The 23,502-nt window shown below is 38.3% G+C and overlaps 1 protein-coding gene across 2 annotated transcripts; it reads left to right on the top strand.

Annotated features, from left to right (window-relative positions):
• The first annotated feature begins 12 nt into the window (after positions 1–12).
• On the top strand, positions 13–23,140 carry LOC146483638 (putative ATP-dependent RNA helicase DDX10). 2 transcript variants are annotated; one of them, XM_085105816.1, is made up of 22 exons: positions 13–168; positions 3,561–3,624; positions 4,429–4,559; positions 6,018–6,098; positions 6,780–6,857; positions 7,372–7,492; positions 7,981–8,095; positions 8,341–8,374; positions 8,747–8,809; positions 10,217–10,321; positions 12,298–12,460; positions 13,663–13,747; positions 14,806–14,869; positions 15,123–15,160; positions 17,208–17,295; positions 17,618–17,706; positions 18,217–18,259; positions 18,914–19,150; positions 19,648–19,770; positions 20,371–20,613; positions 21,280–21,359; positions 21,699–23,140. In XM_085105816.1, exons 1-22 carry the CDS (start codon positions 40–42, stop codon positions 21,820–21,822), a joined length of 2,298 nt encoding a protein of 765 aa, XP_084961942.1. In that variant the 5' UTR covers positions 13–39; the 3' UTR covers positions 21,823–23,140. The 2 variants fall into 2 exon arrangements, with proteins under 2 accessions (XP_084961942.1, XP_084961943.1); XM_085105817.1 differs by having other exon boundaries at positions 21,280–21,369; positions 21,706–21,836.
• The last annotated feature ends 362 nt before the right edge of the window (positions 23,141–23,502 follow it).

The raw sequence follows: 23,502 nt of genomic DNA, 5'->3' as shown, positions 1-23,502 counted from the left end.
TAACCAAGCCTGACCGAAAGAGAGTGGCTACCAAGGAACATGGCGGACGATAGGGATGAAAAGAAGTTACGGTGGAAAAAATCGGACAAAAGTCGAAGGGTACGACGCAAGGAGCAGTGGGCAAAGGAAGAAAAGGAGATTAAAGAGTTAGAGGCTCGTTGTACAGAAGTAAGTTGTTGTAACTTTTTAACAGAAGTTTAACGTGCGACTTTAATTAAAAGTGTTTTTGAACAGTGAATTCAAAACATAACCACGTGCGAAGATATTTCTTGATCGTTTTAATATTAGGTCTTGAAACAACCACTTAAAAATGTGCGGAGCTTTCTGATTTATCACGCTGAGGAGATTGCCTTAGAGCAGCTTTGCTGATAAACACGGGATAATTAAGCCCCAACGTCAGATCAACATCTAACTTCTCCTTGAAATGTTAACCCTTGCTGATCAGAGTATGGTAATGATCACGAAATTTGCTCAACTTGATGTTAACTTTAAGATGTTATGTATACATATAATTTGTTAAACATGTAAGTACTAGGCAGTCAAACATAATAGTTATGTCTACCATCCTGCTTACATGTAATATTTTGTATGGAAGGTGGTATCGAGAATTCTGTCAAGAACTAGTTTTCTGCACATCTGTCTGTCGTTATGCTTATGTAGCTAGTATACTCACTTGCTTGGGCTGAAGAAATGAATTTTTCATACAGAAAAAGAGGTGAAATTAGAGCATGCTCTACCAAATTCGGTGTACTGACAGTTCTGTCCAATTTTTTTGGCATACTTGATTTTTATGGTAATAATCATGGCTGTAATATGTGGTGATAAGGAAGGTCCAAAGTCAGGGAGACAGATCAGTGAAAGACTACATCTGCTTCCAGTATGGAAGAGACTGCCACTCTCCAGGGTCCGAAATTAACTTTTTTAGGCAGGCGCCAAGTGGCGACTGAAATTTTTTTTCCAGTCGCCATATGGAAAAATGTGGTCGCCAAAAAGCAGAAAAAAAAGTGTCAATAAAATTTTTCCTTCACAGCGAAACACAAACCAAAATTTTTGGTTGTCAGATGGAAAATTCGCGTCTGCGTTTGAGGCCGCAATGGCAATTTATACACCTACCACTGAAAAACCACGACAAATGAATCAAATGCCGGCTATATACGCAGTTTCATAAGAATGCTAAATGTTTTAAGTCAACTTTATACCTTCTCTCGTCTCTACCTTTTGGAGAAGAAATGTACCCGATTGAAAAACCGCCGGTTGGTTCTTTGCTCTATGTTCAAAACCGTAAACGATCTTTCCTTTCGCGTTCTGTCAAGACGATCGACGGATTGCCATGTTGTTCGCACCAGGCCACAACCGTGCAGCATTTCTCGTTCAAAAAAACATGGCGGCGAAGCTTCGCACTACTCGAGCTGTGAAGCGTTGTGATAGATTTATATTAACAGGAAAATCGGTTTTATACTTCAAAAGCAGTGGAAAGGTAAAAAGTAAGTGACCAATTGGCGGGCGGCTTTGAATTTTATTTTTATCGATTTGGCTGAAAATCAAAGTTATTGTTTGTATAATGATCGTGGCATGAAATAGTTAATCGCCCGCTGGCGACTAGTTGTGAAATTCTGGTCGCCAGTGCAAAATTTTTAGTCGCATTGGCGACCAGGAAAGTGCAATTTCGGACCCTGCTCTTGAATCGGCCTCTCCAGCCACACCAGACACTGTTCCAGAGCCACCATTCAGAGCGTGACACCATAGTCTTCCGAGACTGAAGGGGTGGCAATCGATACGGGGTTGACACACTGTTGCCAGCTGGAAAAAATTATCAATAAAGATAACTAATCTCTGCCTGCCGGTAGCATTTAAACCTTAACCATGACTGTTAACTGTAAAACAGTTAAGGACTTGAAATAAATGTGATGGTATATTTCCAGCCTGGTAAATAAATGAGAATGATGTATAATTCTAGAAAGTGACACAGGCATACTCGGAAAAAAGAAATCCGAGTGCTCCTATCAGGAGTCGAACCTAAGACCTTCCGATTACTAGTTCGGATGCTCTACCACTGAGCTACAGGAGACTCGTGGGAGCTAAGGCCATTAGTAATCGGAAGGTCTTAGGTTCGACTCCTGATAGGAGCACTCGGATTTCTTTTTTCCGAGTATGCCTGTGTCACTTTCTAGAATAATACATCATTCTCATTCATTTACCAGGCTGAAAATATACCATCACATTTATTTCATTTGCCACACGTTCGACATTTAAATCCTAGCAGTATGCAGGATATTTGTCCCATGAACCTAGTTTAATGGCCTTTAAGCTCCCACGAGTCTCCTGTAGCTCAGTGGTAGAGCATCCGAACTAGTTATCAGAAGGTCTCAGGTTCGACTCCTGATAGGAGCACTCGGATTTCTTTTTTCCGAGTATGCCTGTGTCACTTTCTAGAATAATACATCATTCTCAGTTAAGGACGTTTTTTGAAATGTATCTGGAAATACATGTAATTTGATGTCATCGGTTACTGGTCAGTGACTTTGATGTTACCATGACAACCAATTTTTGACAGGTCATTTTTTCAGAAAATGAAAAATCCCTTTTTGAAATGAAAAAAAATTCCTTTTCTTTCTGTAACTTTTATGATTTTAGCCCATATTAGTGTTCCTTTGTTGGTCTTGGTTACTTTTCATTCTCGAAATTTCGGTGCTTTCCTGAAGTTTTGAGGAAATCCAGAGATCCAAGATGGTGGATCCCAGATGACTGCCGTTTGACAATCATGATGTCATTGCAACATCATATGACGTCATCACTTCTTGTTTGTGGATCTCAAAGGAAACGTCTTTGGATGACTATGTTTATAGATCTCTCCTCCAGGTCTCATTGTCATAGCTTTTAAAAATACTTGCATAGTTATGGATTTGGGAGAGGGGGGCAGAATTCTCCCTCTTCTCAGGCCCAGCCCAAGAAGACAAAAAAAGCCTGGTCTAGGTAGGGTTAAATGAGCTTACAATGTAAACCAGTTAACAATGAACATGACCTCCCAAAAAAAGTGGGGGTGGGGCAGTAAGATGGTAGAATCTTTGGTCATTTTCTAATCCACATAATTTGTACAAAAGCACATGCAAACTACCTTTTCTAATGTCCCAGATCTGCCTAAGTTTGGCTTATAACTGTAACATACAGTGTACATGTAGTACATGGTAATATGTAGCACATAATTATTACTGGGATATAATGATGCTGGAGAAACCTCTCAGAATATAAGATGGGATGTTCAGCTCGGAATCTAAAACCCTAAGATCTTTATCATCTTCAGTCCAAAATGGCAAATGAAAAGTTATTTTCTGTTTTAGAACAGGGAGCAAAATATGTCCTTTAAATATAAATTCTATAAGGGTATCACCCTATATTACAAACTGCTGGCTAAAGTTGATGAACTAGAAGCAAGAAACAGCTATTTCTCAGCTGAATATTTTGATTTTATTTTGTAGTTATATGGCAAACTGGGTTTACTTCAAGCAATGTTTTGCTATCAAGCATGATGTCAATTTCTTCTGTTTTTATGTCTCTTTCAGCTTGACAGTTCTGTTGTTGTGTCCAAATTCTCTGATTTGCCGCTTTCACAAAGAACACTTCAAGGTATTGTGCTTAAATTATGCATGTGCATGCACCTGCAATCCAAGATTTAGTGTACTTGAAATTATGATCAGTATCAGAGTAGCCGGGCTGGTCCAGTGGAAAGAGCACTGGCTGCTTGTCGTTGTTCAAAGTCGGCAAAGTTCCAATTCTAGGATCATTCACCATCATATATGTGTCATGAGACAAGAACTAACCAAAATTGATCCTTTGTTGATGCCAGGAAAATGCTTTCATTTTTGTTTTTGCCTTATAGATATGTACTCCACCTTGAGTTATATTTTGACGGACCATTGTATAAAAGCATGTAGTCAATACTAATTTCCTGCATATTTACAGTGTTTACATGTAATAATTTTATTATGTCTTCACTGTATATTATTTTATAGTACTAATTATATTTTTGCTTCATAATGTATAAAAATGCTTTTTTAGTTATTGTATTTTATGTTTAAACACCTATATTTGGTGAAGGGTGTTTGAACTACCCCCTCCTACTGTACCTACCCTCTGGACATTCCAGTTTCACTTTATGTCATTCATATTTCTTTGTGCAAAGGGGGATATACCGGGTACAAATATTTTCTGGAACAGTGCAATAGCTTTTTCCAAAACCAACAAAAACATACAATTTGATCATAGGTTGAAAAGGTGGTATAGTACGACGAAAATCAAAGCAAGCCTTTCATGCGAAATATTGAGTTGAAAAGATCCACCCCAATGCCAGAAAAACTGTTGTGAGCCTCCTTCATTCACTTTATTTTTAATTTTTTGTTCATTTTTAATTTTTTTTTTTTAATTAATCAGGTCTGCAAGGTGCAGGTTATCAGATTCCAACTGATATTCAGAGAGTTGGAATGCCACTGTCCCTGAAGGGCTGTGATGTACTTGGAGCAGCAAAGACTGGCTCAGGAAAGACTCTAGCATTTCTCATTCCTGTAAGGCAGATGTTCTATAGTTTTTATCTATTAATTGATTGCAATAATTTTGAATTCCCGGAGAGGGGGTGCTCGCTATAAAGGACTACAGTCAACTCCCTTTACATCCGACACCCTTGGGACCACAAGTTAACGTCCTTAATAGCGAGAGTCGTAATGGTGGGAATTTATTCCAGTCAAACGTCTGTGCTGTATTTTTCCCAGGGATTTAGTTATTGGGGTCTCTGTAATAGCGAGGTATCCGCAAGGTGAGAGTTGACTGTATGTGGGAAGGCTCCACTCAAAAGGGGTATCTTTTCAGGGTGGGGGACATATATCAAAGTTTAGTATATACCACACAAGTGAATAGTACTTTTCGCGCGCGCTGATTGTCTAGCTCGGAGGTGATTAGCCAAGTACTATTCACCTCCGAGCAGCCGAAGAGAAACAAGATGGCTATTACAAAAAATACAAAAAATACAAAAAAGGCAACAAAGTTTGGTTTGAGAGCATTACATGGTAACTTATTCAATCTTTCAAACCTCATATTCTAAGGTGGAAAATGAAAGTACAATGCATTGTTTACGAAAACTATCGAGCATTATAATTACAATGTAAAGAATGAAACATCTAATGTTTTGCAGTATGGTTTCAATAACAGGACAAATTTCACACAACAATCGAAGAAAAGACACATACTAAAAAAGTGCCTCCAGAAGTTTTATTTGTCTGCAAGAAAGCGACATGGAACTTTTTACAATAAGAAATCGCTTACCGCGCAGCGAGTGAGGTTTTAAAATTTCCCACCATTTGTCGGTGTATTGTCAAAAATAAAGTAATTTTTGGTCCACTTCTTATTCAGCTGGTGTGGTATATACTAAAACAATTATTCACCTCAGTGTCAGTGAAAGTGATGGATATTTACCTCGCCGCTTTGCGGCTCGGTAAATATCCATCACTATTCACCACTTTGGTGAATAATTGTTAATTACCACTACAAATACATATGTAAGGAGACCTCCCTTGTATGAGCCTGGCAGTTTCTGGAGGTGTCCTCACCATTCAATTTTTTCTATTTACATGTATTATTACTGAATTGGTTACACTTTGTATTTCTTTTCTTATTTTAATGTACCTTTATGTGGCAAACAATAAATAAATAAATAGATAAATAAAAGGGTGGGGATTCCAGGAGTTGAAGTACAGAAAAGAGTAGGGAAAACTGTCGTTTAGGCGTTTAAACGGCGTTTCAAAAAATCCTGAACAGACCAACCACAGATGCAGTGTTTCTACTGCAGGTATGCGAAAGGGGGAGATTCTCCATGAAAGGTAAATTAACAGGTTTTGGTCTCTGTCAAAAATGGTATCTAAAGTGGTAAGGTTTTGGATCCTTCCTGCCTCCCACCCCCACCCCTGAGAATGATCTATACAGCTGTATAACAGGGCAAGTAAAATGATAGCATTTCAAATATCCCACAGGTGATTGAAGCGCTATGGAGACAGCGATGGACTTCAGTTGATGGTTTAGGTGCACTTATAATCTCTCCCACGCGTGAACTGGTAAGTACATGTAGAAGTTATTTTTATTATTACTAACAGTACTACACTGTAAACACTGTAAACAAAAAGGTGACCACCTTCACATGTAATCAGAACTCAAGACTCAAGGGTATCTGATTGAAAAAAATCTACTGGAACTTGTTCCCTTTTGGTTTTGAATTGATTCGCTGAAATCTATCCTCAAATTCCAATAAATAGTTTGTTTGAATGTTGATTTTACAAATTTAAAGTACCAGCAGCAGCAGCAGCAGTAGCAGTAGCAGTAGCACTAGCAGTAGCAGTAGCAGTAGCAGTAGCAGTAGCACTAGCAGTAGCAGTAGCAGTAGCAGTAGCAGTAGCAGTAGCAGCAGCAGCAGCAGTAGTAGTAGTAGCAGTAGTAGTACTAGTAGTAGCAGTAGCAGTAGCAGTAGCAGTAGCAGTAGCAGCAGCAGCAGCAGCAGCAGCAGTAGCAGTAGCAGTAGCAGTAGCAGTAGCAGTAGCAGTAGCAGTAGCAGTAGCAGTAGCAGTAGCAGTAGCAGTAGCAGTAGCAGTAGCAGTAGCAGTAGCAGTAGCAGTAGTAGTAGTAGTAGTAGTAGTAGTAGTAGTAGTAGTAGTAGTAGTAGTAGTAGTAGTAGTAGTAGTAGTAGTAGTAGTAGTGTGTAACATGTCAAATGTGCTGGAATTGCTGTTCTTAATTTGCAGGCATATCAAACATTTGAAGTACTATGCAAGATTGGCAGCAAGCATGATCTCTCAGCTGGTCTTATAATTGGAGGAAAGGTACTCTTGGATTTGTGTGGAAAAAGTGCTAGAATTTTATTACTACTGGTCATTGTTTCCTTCCTACCAGTACATGTACTTATGCCTGCTACATGCAGTCATTAAACATTTTACAGGGCAGCTGTTGGTGTGCTAGCTGTATCATTCCCACTTGACAAAATTCTTGTTAAGATTTGGCAACTCCTCAAAATCTTTTTGACAATAAATAAAATTATTTCTGATGGCTTTTTTTAACTGGCCAGGCAGCCTTTGCCATGTTACAATGCAGATGTAGAAGAATAGTAGAAAGGAGATTTGTGAGCATGTGAGCTTACACATGGAATATGACAACTGTACCACATAGATCCCTGCATTTTGATTGCCAAGTTGAAAGGAGGGCAGTCAGGAAGTTGTCAAACAGTTCTAAAAAACTAATCAATCGTCGTTAAGTGGTATTGTATGATGCATAGCGGCACTGCGAGACAACTAGCTGTGTACTGGAACAGGTTTTACATGACTGTATTAATTTCTGCAGGACCTGAAACATGAACAAGAAAGAATTAGGAAAACCAACATTGTGGTTTGTACTCCTGGGCGCCTTCTACAGCATATGGATGAGACACCAGACTTCAATTGCAACTCTTTACAAGTTCTTGGTAATAATTTCTTATCTCTTTGCAGTGTTGTCTCTGGTAGATCTTTCTATTTTACCACTCTGGGCCCAGTTGTTCAAAGTCCGATTAAGCTACATGTAATCCCGGATTAACAACAACTTTGGTTCAAGTTTCATTACACAACAATAAATTTAAGATTTTTGTCCCTCAGTTTTGACGTTGACTTTTCGTTACCACTAGCTTAATGTTAGAGTTTAAAAACAATTTTAACGAGAGAGTAGAGAACCTCAGTTAACTTTTATTTGTGGATTAACCGTAATCGGCTTTCAAACAACTGGGCCCTAGACACCTCTGACCCTGTCTCTGTAACTCTCCCAGGCCTAAATTTTTTGTTAGTAGCCGTCAGTGGGTTGAACTCCTATTGAGTGTCAGGTTTATATGCATACAGGCCTGTCTTTGTGGCACACTGAAGGCAGTTAACTTATATTCCATCCCAGTTTTTCATCTTACTACATTTTTCTTTCTTGTAGTGTTGGATGAGGCAGACAGAATTCTAGATCTTGGGTTTGCTGCTGCACTGAATGCCATCATAGAAAATCTCCCAGAGGAAAGACAGACAATGCTTTACTCTGCAACTCAAACAAGGTGCAGTGAACGTTTTTAATACAATTACATGTACATATTTTGCTTCCTTGAAAATTTTAAATCATTTTTATAGTTATGGATTACAATTTATATTTAGAACAATCATATTTCATATTTTAATTCTTAAAAGAAGTCTTTGCTTGTTAGATCCTTAACAGACGAGTATTACACAAAAGGTTATCATGATTAATTGATTTTAATAAAATATTACTGGTAATAAGTTCAACATCACCTTTTTGTTACAGATCAGTACAAGACTTAGCAAGGTTAAGTTTGCATGTAAGTTGGTTCAATGTGAAGTCAAGTTTGTATTAAGTAATTTGCAAGTATGCTAGTTGGTTGTTAGGGATCCTATTAACACTTGTATCAGTGTCTATTGTAATAATTATTAATACATTGTTACTAGTTATTACAGTTAACAACTTAACTCATTTGGTAGGAATACTTGCACCATAAATTGAATTAACCCATGCATGTAATGTTGCATTAAATTTTAGTCAATCAAAAAACTGAAGTGGTACTACACGTAATTTTGAAGAAAAAAATCTTATAAAACTGTGTATTTTAGGAGCTCTTCCCTCTCTTACATATGTTGTAGGAACTTTGTTCTCTCTCAGTTTAAGTTATAACTTTATTAAACCTGTTTTCAAGGATCCTGAGTATGTTGCTGTGCATGAGAACTCCAGAACAAGCACTCCCAAAGGACTTACACAGGTATACATATTTGTATTTATTTATAAATAGTCAAACACAGGCTACAAGCTACGACTTGACTGTATAATTAGCATGGAGTAACTTGTAGCATTACTATTGCCCCATCCCTCCCCAGTTAGACCACAGCCTGCTGTCCACATACATGTAGCTAGTACAATGTATAAATTATTTTTATGAAGTATATCCCACCCTGGATAGACCACAGGTTACCTAACCACATAGCGACTTGTATTATTAATAGTACAAGTTTGCATTGGCATGATGTAACCAGATAGATAGATACTTTATTATAAACACCATTGCAGCCATAAGCTGAATTACGGGATATTTACAAATTCTAATAATAACAAAGGGAAAATAAGGAAATTATCTACATCTTATAGACATGGCTAAAAATATAATAACAAAGAGGAAATGAGAAAAAATCTACATCTTAAAGACATGGCTAAAAGTAAAACTGTTCTACAAATGCTCGGTCTTACATAGGGGGAGAATGAAATCACTTTTGCATCTCAGTGCATATTTACAACTCTTCCTTTGAGGGAGGAGGCTATGGAGACAGTGGGTGGGGTAACAGACGATCTCGTCAAACAGATCGATTGAAATGTTTTCTCTCCTCTCATGAAGTTTCGCTAGGCCAACTGTTTCTAGTGCTACACTATATGACAGGTCAGGATAGATGATTCTGAATGCCCTTCTTTGGATCCGTTCCAAATCTACACTAATGTAGTTTGGTAGAGAACGATGGAATACAGGACTTGCATATTCCAGGACAGGCCTAATACAGGAGCATTGCTATCCCTCTACCTCACTTTGGATAGGATACTCATGTAATTTATCACAAGACACACCAGGAACTTAATGGTTCACTAGGAGACAATTTTTGCACCTATGCAGAGAGAGGCACTTTGAGGCAAACAAAGGTGCTTGCCCAAAGTTACTCTTTGATAAACCTAACGGTCAATGATATCGTCACTAGACCACTTACCTGGGCAGTTCTACATTGTGAAATTAAGTATTTAAAAAAAATAACAACAATAATATTTTTTATTGTCTCCTGAGTATTTTAAATTTTTGTCTTTTTTTTTTTTTTTTTTTTGGAAAGATTTCTAGAGAAATATTCAAGAACTGATTTCATTCAAATGTTAGACATTACCTAGAGGAATTTCACTGTGTCTTTTCATTCTCATAAATACTGGTCATGTGTGATGCAGTTTGACTGTAAGCTGCATTCACAACACTGTTGGTCTTTCATCTATTAAAATCTTATATGTTCATTACACTTGTACATGGTATTTCATATTTTATACTAGAAATGAGTTTGCTTGTTTTCCTTGCTTTTTAGTCTTCTAAACAATAACTGCAGACAATCTTGAATTATAGTGATTTTTTTTTATTTTCCTTTAGAGTTACGTAGTTTGTGAACTGCCAGAGAAGTTAGATTTTCTGCATTCCTTTATCCGTAATCACATCAAAAGCAAGATTCTAGTATTTGTTTCAAGCTGTAAGCAGGTGAGTTTCAGTGTAATTATTACGCGGGATGCCCTGAAGGGGCATACCGTGTCTAAAAACGGGTCGATTTCTTTTTTTTTTTTTTTTTTTTCTTCCTCGTAGCTACAAATCTGTACATTAATTTATTCATAAAACCCTCCCCTCTCCTACTCGGGATGTATTGTTCTGATTGTCTTTAACAGAAGCAGGCCAATCAAAATCCATTCTTGTCGCTTATATCCCGAGGGAGGGGACCCACTCACCCCTACCTGTGTGACGTCAATGCATCATTTGATATATTTATTAAAGACGGATTAAATTGTCGCGCCATATTGTTTTAACATGTTGTGGACTCAAGTGTGCCGTTTTCAAACGGAAATTTCACCATTTTGAAGCGGTAAATTGAAAGAATAACTTCTAAGAAGCACCCGACATTTAAAACGGTGGAAATTGGTGAGTTCCTGGCGAAGGAATCGGGCTTTGTTTGACAGTCTTAGACCACGACGCGAGACTGAAAAAAGGTCATTGAGAAGCTTACGTTATCGTAATGGAATTTGCTAAAATTTCCGGTGATAGTCTGAGTCGCGTAACACAAGAGAAACAACGTAACGCGATCGTCGTGACTCAAACTATTCCAATAGCAAGGATAGTTTTATCAATCGGCGAAGCATACAGTTGGAATAAATGAGTCAGCCCCAGCATCACGCGTAATGCCAGTATAGCAGGCATCTTGTTCTTTACAGTGTAATGTACCTTTTTCTGTCTCAAACAGTTAACTCCTTTAAACCCTTGTATGCAATTGGTAGGTCTGGACTGACAAAAGAGACCTGAGAGTATGGGTATGAGTACAAGTATGAGTTTTTTCCATTAGAAACAGATATTACTTGTTCATTCCACGTAGAAAGAACGGGCTGCTAATATGGATTGGGGCGCCTACAAGGAAACTGCCCCAGCTACATGTACGACCTACTTAAATGCAATGCAGATTCACACACAGGCAGTGGGCGGTACAGTGCCTTGAACCTCGTCTGCTCCAGATATAATCGTGAATCTAAGGGAGGGAGAACTTTTAGTGTGTCCGTGACAAGGCTCTTGAAGTCCCTGCCCATCTACCTTAAGAAAGGAGCATGTGTAACTTCATTTAGAAAGGCTATTTATAGTCATTTTTATCTAGATACAATGAGGTCGATCATTTTAGGTTAAGTGAAACTTAATTTTATTTTTTGCCTTATGCTAATCCGGCACTTCACAACCTTCCTCTCGCTTGACCCATCTTAGCAGTATTTTTATTGTAATTATAGTTTTTAGACACTCATTGTGAGGATATTTTATAATTGTAAATATAGTTTTTACTCTTTTAGTCTTATTTATGTGTATATTATTTTATAGTTCTTTTTCTTTAATGATATGTATTTTTGGTCACTTAGTTTTTGTTACACAATTTTAATTTGAGGGCCGCTAGTTATTCAGTTGAAGTACTGCCCCGTGTTACCCTCTTTAAATAAAGTTGGTTGATTGATTGTATAGGACAGTTGATCCATCAACGAATAAATGGATCTTGGGACGCATAACTGGTATCCCCCTCAGATTTTGCAGGGGCGGATAACATTATCGCCAACTTGGCAAAGGAGAGAGAGCCTGGGATCAAGATAATCGAACGCACTCCCTAATCACTGATTATTAGTTGTACTAGAATGAGACAGTTAAGGTAGTTGGTGGCAAACCTCCACGAAAATTCGGAGCAAGACCTCCGTCCCCTCTTGGCCCCAACCCCCAAGAATGCACCCTAAGCTACAAGTACATGCCTGTGCGGTAGTGAAACCTCCAATAACAAGCACCTTCTGTATTTGGGTTGCTCCTGTAAGTGGACACTCACTGAGATATTTGTGGTCTTAACACACAGAAAAGTTATTAAAACAAAGACAATCTTCTAGGAAGTTGATGAAGAGTGCACAGATTTAATTTTTATGTGTATTGTATCCTCTCTCTCCTGTCAGGTAAAATTCATCTATGAATCTTTCCGGCGGCTGCGCCCTGGGATCCCATTAATGGCTCTGTATGGTAAACAAAAACAGCTAAAGAGAGTGGCAATTTACAATGACTTCTGCAAGAAAACTGAGGCTGTGTTGTTTGCTACAGATATTGCGGCAAGAGGGCTTGGTGAGGATTTTCTTCCATTTTACCACCTCTTGTTGTTACTTGGTTATCCTATTTTGTTTTTTCTCTTGTGGAAGGTACTCCAAGTCTTGCAAATACAAAAATTCCCTTGAAATCACATTTAAATTGCTCATTTCAGGTTTCACTGGGTGTTATGTAGCTATAAATCTTTGACCCACAGTGAAACCCCTAAGTTTTTTTTACTTCCTTATTTCTGAACTCCAGAAAAACACATTACTGGTAATATCCTAGTTTAGTTTCAGTATGTACTGACAGTACATCTCTTAGTGATATTACCAGTGATAGGACAGAGAGCAAGAAAATGGAACATGAAATAATTTGCTGTATAAAACACTATCACATGACTGTTTAATGTAAAAGAATAGTCAATGTAACTTTTGTGCCAATCAATTTGAAACTTCAATATTTCCCCTCCTGTGGGGGGAGAAGGGAAGGTAGTCCCTGGGCATTTGAACTTTTTGAAAATTGGCTTGTTCAAATTCCCATCTGACAGGGTCAAAAAGCTGTTCCCCAGCCCTAAATTTGATGATCCCAAAGCAAATTAAATTTTCCAATTTGGGACATGCTGGAAACTGGTTCATTCATATTCATTCAAATTGTTAGAAAATGATTTTCATACCTTCATTTGTGGAGACTCTTTTTGTGAGCCAATCAGTCACAAGTTGACACTTCAAGTTCAAGTTCCCCACCCCACCCAGGTAAAGTTCAAATTTCCCACCATCTGTAAGGACCTTCGCGTCAAGCCCTTCTCCAGAAAATGGTCAAATACAGGGACTGGGGTGGGGGATGTTGAAGGTTCGAATCTGATAGGTCATCAGCAGCCATGATTTGAGTATAACAAGACAGTTTACGCATTATGCCTATTGTAATATATTGGGCAGTACACTTCATTTCCATGTGCTGTAATTTAATCGATCTCAAAACTTAATGCAACTGTTGTCCACTATTTTAATATCCACCAAAAAGTTAAACTGTTGGCTTTTTTTCTCAAATTTTGTGAGAGCAATGATTAACAACTACTCAAAATAATTAAACAAATCAGACTCCCGCTGTGCAGTCATCCGATTTTGTTAATCACTTATATGATTACAGACCAAATTGGACTCCACTCAGTCCTATTATCATTATTAATTTAGCATCATATTGGCCTTGAGTGGTTACTTTACTTGTTGTCTGTTGTATAGACATTCCTGCAGTTCACTGGGTGGTTCAACTAGACTGTCCAGAGGATGCTAACACATACATACACAGAGCTGGACGGACAGCAAGGTGAATGAATACAATTTAATCTTTATTTAAAAAAAATTATTTATTTATTTATTTATTCATTTATTTTTTTTTTATTTATTTATTCATTCATGCACCATTTAGGTCACACACTCAATACCAAGTATTTTGGACTGAATTAAAAACAATTAAAAAAGGAAATAGCTGAAACAGCAGCCTTAATTTTTTTTTTTAGTTAGTAAGACTGTCACAATAGAGTGACCTGCACGGCTTGCAACATCTTACATGGTTGATCAAGAGGACAAAAGAACAAACAACAGAACAATGTTCCCAGCCCTACAAAGCAGTGCAGCTGCAGGTTATAAGGGTCTATTAAAAAAAAGATTTTTTCAAAAGGTGTGCAGGTCTACTGTGGACAGGTCTATTTCCCTTGGGAGGCAGTTCCATCCAGACACTGTTTTTGGGAGAAACTAGTGTTTTTAATAGTCTTTTGTTGCCTACAATGCCTGCAATTCAATTGGCTTTAATCATAACCAGCTTCCATTAGGGTTACAGGGTAGTGTAGTCGTTGAGCTTTGAAGAAGCTGAGTCCACCACAGCCCATCATAAACCAAAAAAAGACTCTCTTTCCCTTTCATCTGTCATTTTCAAATCTGACCATCCAGTCATCTTCACTTTAGTTGCTTGTCATGATACATGTAGCTAATTACTAGCCACAAATGGCAGCCCTTAGATTAGGATGGCTGCTTAAAGGAAATGTATTCTTGTGAGAGTTATCACCCATCTCCACTCAGGAAATTCAACAGTGAATTCAAGTTATTGACAAATAACACATTCTATTAGCGGTTCTCTGAGCAGAAACTTGTGTTTCTCTTGTTAACTAGTCGAGCAGTAACTAAAATTGTCTACACGCAAGCTCTATTTTATGCTGAATCGGGGTGCATTTATTTTGAGTACCCATCTGATGTAGGTTGTACTCTCTAGTATAAATCATGCAGTTCCTGTTTCCTTTGTATCAACCATAGTTATGTAGTCACAGGACATACGGCTTTGATTGTATTGGGTTATACAATGTATGTGGCTTTTTCCTTTTCCTGTAGGTATCACAAGGATGGTCAATCCTTGTTAGTTTTATTACCCTCAGAGGAATCTGAAATGATAAAGGTACAGTGTTTGTTGCAATGCTAGTTCTTATTGCTATTGATCACATGACAATATTTAAGAGCCCTCGGATTGATTGATTGATTGATTGACTGACTGACTGACTGACTGACTGACTGACTGACTGACTGACTGACTGAGCTGGCTGGCTGGCTGGTTGGTTGGTTAATTGATTGATTGATTGATTGATTGATTGATTGATTGATTGATTGATTGATTGATTGATTGATTAATTGATTGATTGATATTTTTTTAGGCATTAGAAGAAAAAAAGATACCCATCAACAAGATAAGGTCAGGCTCAACAAGTAATTTATTTTTCAGTCCGCAAATCATACCCCATATTTTCACTGCATTTTCCCTTAAGCCCAATTTAATTCTTCAACAGTCTCAACATGCATATTTTCCTCACCGCTCTCCATTATGTTTTCCTGCTGCTACTTGGGAGAATTATTTTTTCTATCAAGACATTTCACCTTTGTTGATCATTTTCTTTATTCTCAAGACCCATATGTTTGATCTAGGAATGATGTTGTCAGGACAATTGAGACGCCTCAATTTTTAAGCCAGTATTCCAAGCAGTAACCGGTCAAAACTGTCCCAAGACAAAACGCCCCCTAAAATAATACATTTATAACGCCCCCAGCGCAAAAAAGATATACGTGTTTATTCTTTGTTCCAAAAGCGTTTTGCCTTGAGCAACTTGTGGTTTTCATTAGCTATTGTTTTAAAACATTCTCTGAATTTTATTTAGTATTTTACAATTACTGTCTTAACTTTAAAGAGTTTGTTTACTCTAATCGGGGTTACCAAGGAAATTTTTGCTCCAGTTCAAAGATGCCTGCTTGTGTTTAATTCCACTAAACTTCGTTTTGATACCTAAATTTTTCTACATTTTTTCCATAAAATGGTGCTTGCTTTCTAGCAATGATGAGCTCGAGCATTAATACATGTATCTCCTATTCATCTCAACCGCAATACGCTAATTCATGAACTTTGAAAACACATCCTTTTTCATATGTTATCGCTTATCGTGTACACTAAAACGATCGGAAATGCTCATGAAAACGGAACCTTTCGAAAACCCCTTCAAAAATGGAGACTTTTTTGGTGCCAGTCCAAATCTGAGCATCTAGACATGCGCAATCCCAGTGTCCCAGTCGTTTTCATCGTTTTCGAGTGTTTTAGTGTGGACAGTTTAAAGCGATACGAAAACGCTAGTGTGGAGGAAAATATCTTGCTACGTTTTCGGCGAGATGAAAATGGAGACTTTTGAAAATGCATTAGTGTGGACGTGGCCATTAGACAAGCTTTACTTTCAAAGGGACTGCTCCCAAAAAGGCCCACGATTTTTTCAGCCTCTGAAAACAATCCAACGAAATGTTTCGATGACTTGTAAGCACACAGCTGAAAACGTTTTACTTTTTAATTTCCATACTTATTTTAGTTACCTGATAGTATACAATTACGACTCGTATATAACAGGGGCACCCAACGGATCGTTTCGGTAAATTATCTGTTTGGAAGGCCCCGAACAGATAAATTCTGCGACACCACTGCGCTTTAGGATTGGTATCCAATTAGTTATCTCAGATGGGAGAGCAGGGATGGCACAGTGGTGAGAGTACTTGCCTCCCACCAATGTGGCCCGGGTTCGATTCCTGGTCTCGGCGTCATATGTGGGTTGAGTTAACTTTGTTGTTGGTTCTCGTCCTTACTCTGACGGTTTTTCCCCGGGTTCTCCGGTTTTCCTCCCTCCACAAAAACCAACATTTCCAAATTCAAATTCGACCTGAAACGCACGGACTTTGGTGCTTCGTGGGTAAGTATTTTACATTTGCAATTTTTTTTTTTTTGCATTTCTGGCAATGCTTAGTCTAATCCTTAAGGAATACTCTTTGCAATTTACAAACCCATTTACGGAAATGCTTAGTCTAATCCTGAAGGAATACTCTTTGCAATTTACAAACCCGTGGCACTGCGATGGGAACAAAGATGGCCGTAGCCTTTGCTAACATTTTTGTATGGCCAACATTGAGAAAGAGATCTTTAGACAGAGTACGTGTAAGCTGCTATTGTGGAAACGATTCATTGACGTGTTCTCGTTGTGGAGTATAACGAGAATAACAAAGGCCGGAAGTGAATGACTTTATCATTACAAGTAGAGAAACAGATTTCATCGTACTATCAAATTGACTGTGACTATGGCCAGTCTGAGTTGGCAACAAGGGTCTACACCCATATAGTCTTCGCTAAACTGCTACTGCAGGGGAAGACATTTGGTTGTTTATTGTTTTGACAATTACCTGAGGTAGCTTTATTTGTGCATTTGAAATTGTAGAGTAAACCCAAAGAAACTGGGATCCATTCAAAAGAAACTCGAAGCTTTCTGTGCTCAAGATCAGGACATAAAACAGTGGGCTCAAAAGGTAGGAACTGCGAGGCTGCTTTGTTATTTGTTTTGTTTTTTCAAAACCAATGTTAAGTTCTCATCCTTTCATTTAAAATCAGTTTCATGTTTAAAAAATTTTCACCTTTACAAAGTCTTGCAGACCTCATGTCTCCGCTCATGTCCTTTCCTCGTGTCTTGGAAAAATCGGTAAAAACTGATCCATTGAGAAAGTCACTTGACATTTTTATCAGGGTAGTGTAGAATTAAAAGAAAAATCCCCATGACATAGCTGCTTTAAGTGCCACTCAAGCCAGTCTAAGAAATCAACACTTGTCTGTTGGTTTATTTGTTTTCTACAGAGTATTGTATCATACGCCAGGTCCACCTTCCTGCAGTCTAACAAAAAGATATTTGATGTCAACAAGCTTCCCTTAGATCAATATGCACAGTAAGTAACATTAAGCACAACTGAGCATTGTTTTTCAGTAGTCCTCGAAAAGTAACAGATCCCGGGCAGGGTACCCTATTCCACTTGCATTAAACGTTTTGCAGTCTAGACCGAGTAACAGATCCCGGGCAGGGTTCCCAATTCAACTTGCATTAAACGTTTTGCAGTCTAGACCTAGTGACAGATCCCGGGCAGGGTTCCCAATTCCACTTGCATTAAACGTTTTGCAATCTTGACCAAGTGACAGATCCCGGGTTCTCCATCACTGCTTAATACGAGGGCTTAAAAGTTGTAAGAAGTTGTATGGGATAAAGTTGCTGGATAGCAAAGCGTGCTATCATTCTTTTCAACATTGATACCGCCACACGTGCACATCAGACATAAATTTTCAGACTTTTAATTTCATCTTGATAAGGTACTTTCTTTTATTAATGTATCCCATGGTTTTAGCTACCCAAACCGCTAAGATTAGGACAGGTAACACTCATTTATGTCGTATTTTTATTGTAGATCACTTGGATTACCAAACCCACCTCGGATAAGATTTTTGAAGGTGAAGTCACATGATTCAAGTCCACAATTTTTATTGGATAAAAATGTGAAGTCTAATTGATCATAGCGATGCTGGCTGTCGCGGTTCTTGTTGAATTTCTCATCATTAATGCAGGATAAAATGCAACTTTATTTGTTTTGCTTTGTGTTTTGTTTGCCTTAATCATAGTTAATTGAGGGACTGTTTAGGAAACCGTGCCATGAAAACAATGGTGCTGCAATTTATGTTGGGAGGGCCCTGCACAATCCTTTGTTTTAACGGTCACACTACAGTTGAATATCTTAGCAAAAACGTCTCGATTGGTCAGTTGCTCCAACACATTCCAAATTCTATTGTTGTTTGTGCACGGTCAAGGCCAAAAAGGCAAACAAAAATATATAACAAAGAAGTTTGTCAGGCTTCATAACCATTGCCTTACATTAACTATGCCTTAATGACGAGCCCACACAAACAGGTAACTGCCTGTCTGTTCATCTGCCACACTGATATTTGACTCCTTTATTAGTGTATGTTTCTTATAAAGAGATAATTCATGGGCTTGAAACCTGCAAAACGCTTTCTGCGACAGTTTGTGATGCGTTTTAATCGTCCTGTATCGCGACGAAGGGTTGAGGAGGTAGTCATGTGATCAAAATACATCTATTTTCATGACAGAAAGCTGAGAAGAAATATGGCAAACCCGATGAAAAATCTCAGATTGACTTTGACAAGATTGCTGTGGGTCACCAGAGTGATGGTGGCAGCGATGAGGAGAGTGGTGACAAGGAGAGTGAGGACGAGAGGGATCTGGGACCTGCTTCGGAAGAGGAAGAACATACCGTTGAACAAGATGATTTATTGGTCCTCAAGAAACGTCATGTAGACTTCGATCCAAACCCACTTCCAGATGAGGTAGACTGATAACTGTCGAAACAGTTTAGTGTGATCTTGATTATGTTTGTGTCTGTTTCAAGGCGCATAGGTCTTGGGTGTGATAATGAAATGATTGACTGGACTGTGGAAGTCAGTTGTTAGTTAAGTTTTTTACATCAGAATTGAAATCTTGACCCTCTTCAAGTTACGTGAACGGGCATCTTCTGTTGATATTTCAATGTTTTCAACCGCCCTTCACACTCAACTTCCACTCATACGACATACTTTCCAAATTATTGATCATGCAAATTGACCTGAAAAGCCCATTGGGAGTGTTCAATAAAGTATTATTTATTTAAGCTAATTTGATTTTGGAAGTGGCCTAGCAATGGTATTGCAATCGTTAGGTTCGATACACCAGCCCTCTCTCAGCGTAAGGATCCCATACTCCTCCCCTACTATAGAATTCTCATAGTCACAGATATAAAACAAAACACGAACTGTCTTAAAAACAAGGGTGAATTCTTATATTCTAGGAAGAGGCGACGGAAAAGCAACAGAAAACAAAGCGACCAAAGACCAGAATTGCCTCGGCCAAGAAACTGCTGAACAAAAACGTCAAAATAAACACGAAGGTTGTTTTTGATGAAGAAGGAGAGGTTAGTAATGTTCTCCCTGTTGTTGTGATGCTTGAGGACGGTGCCTACTATTGTTACTGCGCATACGTTCTGCGCATTTTGAGATACTCGGGTTTCCTATGGGTGGTGCCTAATGATACCGGAATTTTTTTTCCGCGGTTTAAAACTATACCGAGAAAATAGAACTTAGCAAATGCTTTTGGTATCTCGAAAAAAAATTGGGGGTAACCATGCATTTTTCAGAGATAATTAGGCTTCAATTTAGGAAAAAAATCCCATACATTGCTTTATATTTTGGCGCATTTAGAGATATTATTGCTTAATTATCTCTGAAAAATGCAGGGCTACCCCCAGTTTTCGTTTTGGATTCCAGTTAGCCTTGCTAAGATCTGCTTTTCCCGCATAGTCATAAACCGCACAAAAATACTTCGGTATAAGTAGGCACCGTCCTTAAAAGGAGTGGTTTGGGTTGATGGGGCTGTGCAAGGTAGATGTAAGGTTTGTGGACTTGGCTTCAATTCTAAATCAAAATAATGATCTGGCTGGCGCTTTCTAACTTCAGTTAGTTAGGCTGATACGTGGCAAATTCTAAATGCTGAGTGAAGTTCGCATCACTTGTAGCCACTGGCGACTGAAAGAGCTCTTCCTGACGTCACACGTGAATCAAAACTATGCAATCAGACGCTCGAGCCAGTCCCTCTTGCTGAGAGTAGTAAACGTCCGGTTGGTGGCATTTCAGTGCAAGAATCACGTGATTTGATGCGTGAAGCGGATTTGGTTGACAAGAAAATAGAAAGAGCTCGGATAAAAAGCAAACACAAAGAACAAAGAAGGAAAATCAAGAAGCGACGGCGAGAGGAACAGGTAATGAAACAGGGGTTTACTCTCATCATTATTTGAGTTTTTTTACGTCAGTGGTCAGGTTGAATAACGTATTGCGCATGTCTGTTACGTCACCGTGAAGTCTCGTTATCAGAGTCTTGAGTCCTGGCACAAAAGTTGGACGCTATTGTTCCCTTCTACAAACAGTTCGAAAATTTGTTGAAGCAGACTGAGCTCCCAAGAAAAATACTTTATGACCATCTAGAAAAGCGAAGAAAACATTGAAAACCCCCATCGTTCTTATTTCTGCCTCAACATCTTTGTGTTGGTTGGGCCGGGCTAAGTAATGCGTGGCCAGTTCATGCAAGTGATTATTATTATTATTATTATTATTATTATTATTATTATTATTATTATTATTATTATTGTTGTTGTTGTTGTTGTTGTTGTTGTTGTTGTTGTTGTTGTTGTTGTTGTTGTTGTTGTTGTTGTTATTATTATTATTATTATTATTATTATTATTTTCCAATATGGTCATCCCTCAATGATGGGAATTATCGACCGGGCGGTCAGCAGATGTCAACATATTTGAAATTTGGGTTCTAAACAAATCTACGTTATTTGAATCCTTTAAAACTACAGATTCGGGTAAAGTATTCCATTTTCGAACAGTCCTTGGGTAAAAAGAGATTGTTATTCTTGCGATAGGGTACGGGTGGTGTCAGTTTAGCTCATGACAACCAGGATCATGATGAACTGGAGGATTCTGATGAAGAACAGCCTGTGAGGTACGTTTGAGTTAAAATAGAATTATCTGTTTTTAATTCGAGTTATTAGTCAATAGTGGCCCTTAACCTACATTATTCTCCGCTGTGAAGGCATCTAGTAACCGAAGTCTTTGTGTTTAAACCAAAAAAATTATATGTCTAAAAAAGTGAAAGTGTGTAATTACTTTAAAAGGACCTTAGGAATGGATCTTATTATTAACAAACTAGGCAAGCCATTAGTTATGCCAAGAAAGCTGTGCCGGACGAACTATACATAAGGCCATCTTGAAAGACAGTTTGCCCGTTTCCTACACCTTTGGTGGCTGTTAATAAGGCTAATTTGTTGTTTGTGTTCCACAGTTCAAAGAAGAAGAAACGTTCCCCAGACATTAAGAACGCCTCGAAAAAACCTTCTATGGAACCTCAAGGAACGTCACTGGCAGAAGACGAGGAGCTCGCGATGCAGCTTCTATCGGGATTTTAAACGACGTACACACGTTAGCAGGAAGAATTGAAGAAAAGGCCTGTGTATCACGGTCCGTACCCCTACGAATAAAGGCCCTGCGTGTCAATGCTCTTTTGGATTCCAGACTGAAGCTCCCTAAAGTAAATTGAACATACATTGCTGAGACCTTTTGCGCGAAGATTTTTTCTGAGGGTTGAACTAATCCACAGACAGCCCAAGCTCGATATCAGCGGTATTGTGTGACAAGGATTTTAATTTTAATTTGGATTTGCACTGGATTTTCATAAATTGGTAGAAATAAAGTAAATCTCGCAATAAAAATGCCTTACTGTACTTCCCTGGTGTAGTAGTTGCTATCTGTGGGATCATTTTGCTGATTTAATGCGTTTTATTAAATGGTACACCTTCCCGTGTCCCTCGTCTTTGATGCAGGAACACGGGAAAGTAGCTGAACGTATAACCCTCTCTAAAACGCATTAAATCAATAAAATCATCGCATAGACAGCAGCTACTACATCATGGAAGTACGGTAAGACATTTCTTTCGCGACATTTATTCTATATGTCCTTCGAGCTATCTTAACCATTATTACATAATTCAAACCCTTGACTACACCGCCGATCTCTTATATCTAGCTTGGGCTACCTGTGGATAATAAAGATTTTGTTGACCACGTAGTCGCTGGAGTTGAACTTTCGCTATGGCAGTGGATGAATTAGAATTTGAAGTCATATCTGGTTAAGCGTTAACTATCAATACCCTTAGGTAATTTCCTACTTGGAAAGGATGTCTCCAGATAGGACAGGTGAACGTTTTAATCCAAGATTGAGATAATCTCAGTGATATTTTGTCGCCAGATCGTAATGATAATTTGAGGTAGGACTATGTTCATCTAATATTTAATAATTAAAACATTGAACTCTAGCCATAGTAAGATTTTTTTTCGAGTTTGCCTGTGTAACTTACTGAATAATACATCATTTTCATTTATTCATCAGGCTTAAAATATTTCAACACATTTATGCCATGGTGCATATGCCACACATGAAATTCCAATCCCAGCAGTATGCAGGATGTTTGTCCCATGAACCTAGTTTAATGGCCTTAGCTCCCACTAGTCTCCTGTAGCTCAGTAGTAGAGCATCCGAACTTGTAATCGGAAGGTCTTAGGTTCGACTCCTGATAGGAGCACTCGGATTTTTTTCCGGGTATGCCTCTGTCACTTACTGAATAATACATCATTCTCAGTAAGAAAGTTGTTCTACGTTCTTTCTCCATTTTTGATTAATTGAGAACCTGACTTCAGTTATTTATATCAAAGTTAATATAGGAGAAAGGTTATGAAGCCAAACAAGTTTCTTTGTTATATGTTTTTGTTAACATTTTTGGCCTTGACCTTGTACAAACCACAATAGATTTTGAAATGTGTTGGAGCAACTGTCCAATAGAAACGTTCCTGTAGTGTGAACGTTAATGCACGGTCTCGGCCCTTCCAACCTGAATTGCAGCACCATTGTTATATAAACTTTGAACATGGCAAGGTTTCATAACCAGTCCCTCAATTGACTATTTTTATTTGTAATGAGGATGAAACTTATCATAAAGAATTGTGCATATGGAGATTAGTATTTGCACAGTTCGTTCCTGTGGGGCTGTTCTGCTCTGCGAGGTTTGAACTTTTGTCATGATAAATCCTTT

The sequence above is a fragment of the Pavona decussata genome, unplaced genomic scaffold (genome assembly GCF_977016875.1).
Source record: "Pavona decussata unplaced genomic scaffold, jaPavDecu1.1 SCAFFOLD_38, whole genome shotgun sequence".
In the NCBI taxonomy this organism is placed as follows: Eukaryota; Metazoa; Cnidaria; class Anthozoa; order Scleractinia; family Agariciidae; genus Pavona; species Pavona decussata.
This window is presented reverse-complemented; position numbering and strand designations above follow the sequence as displayed.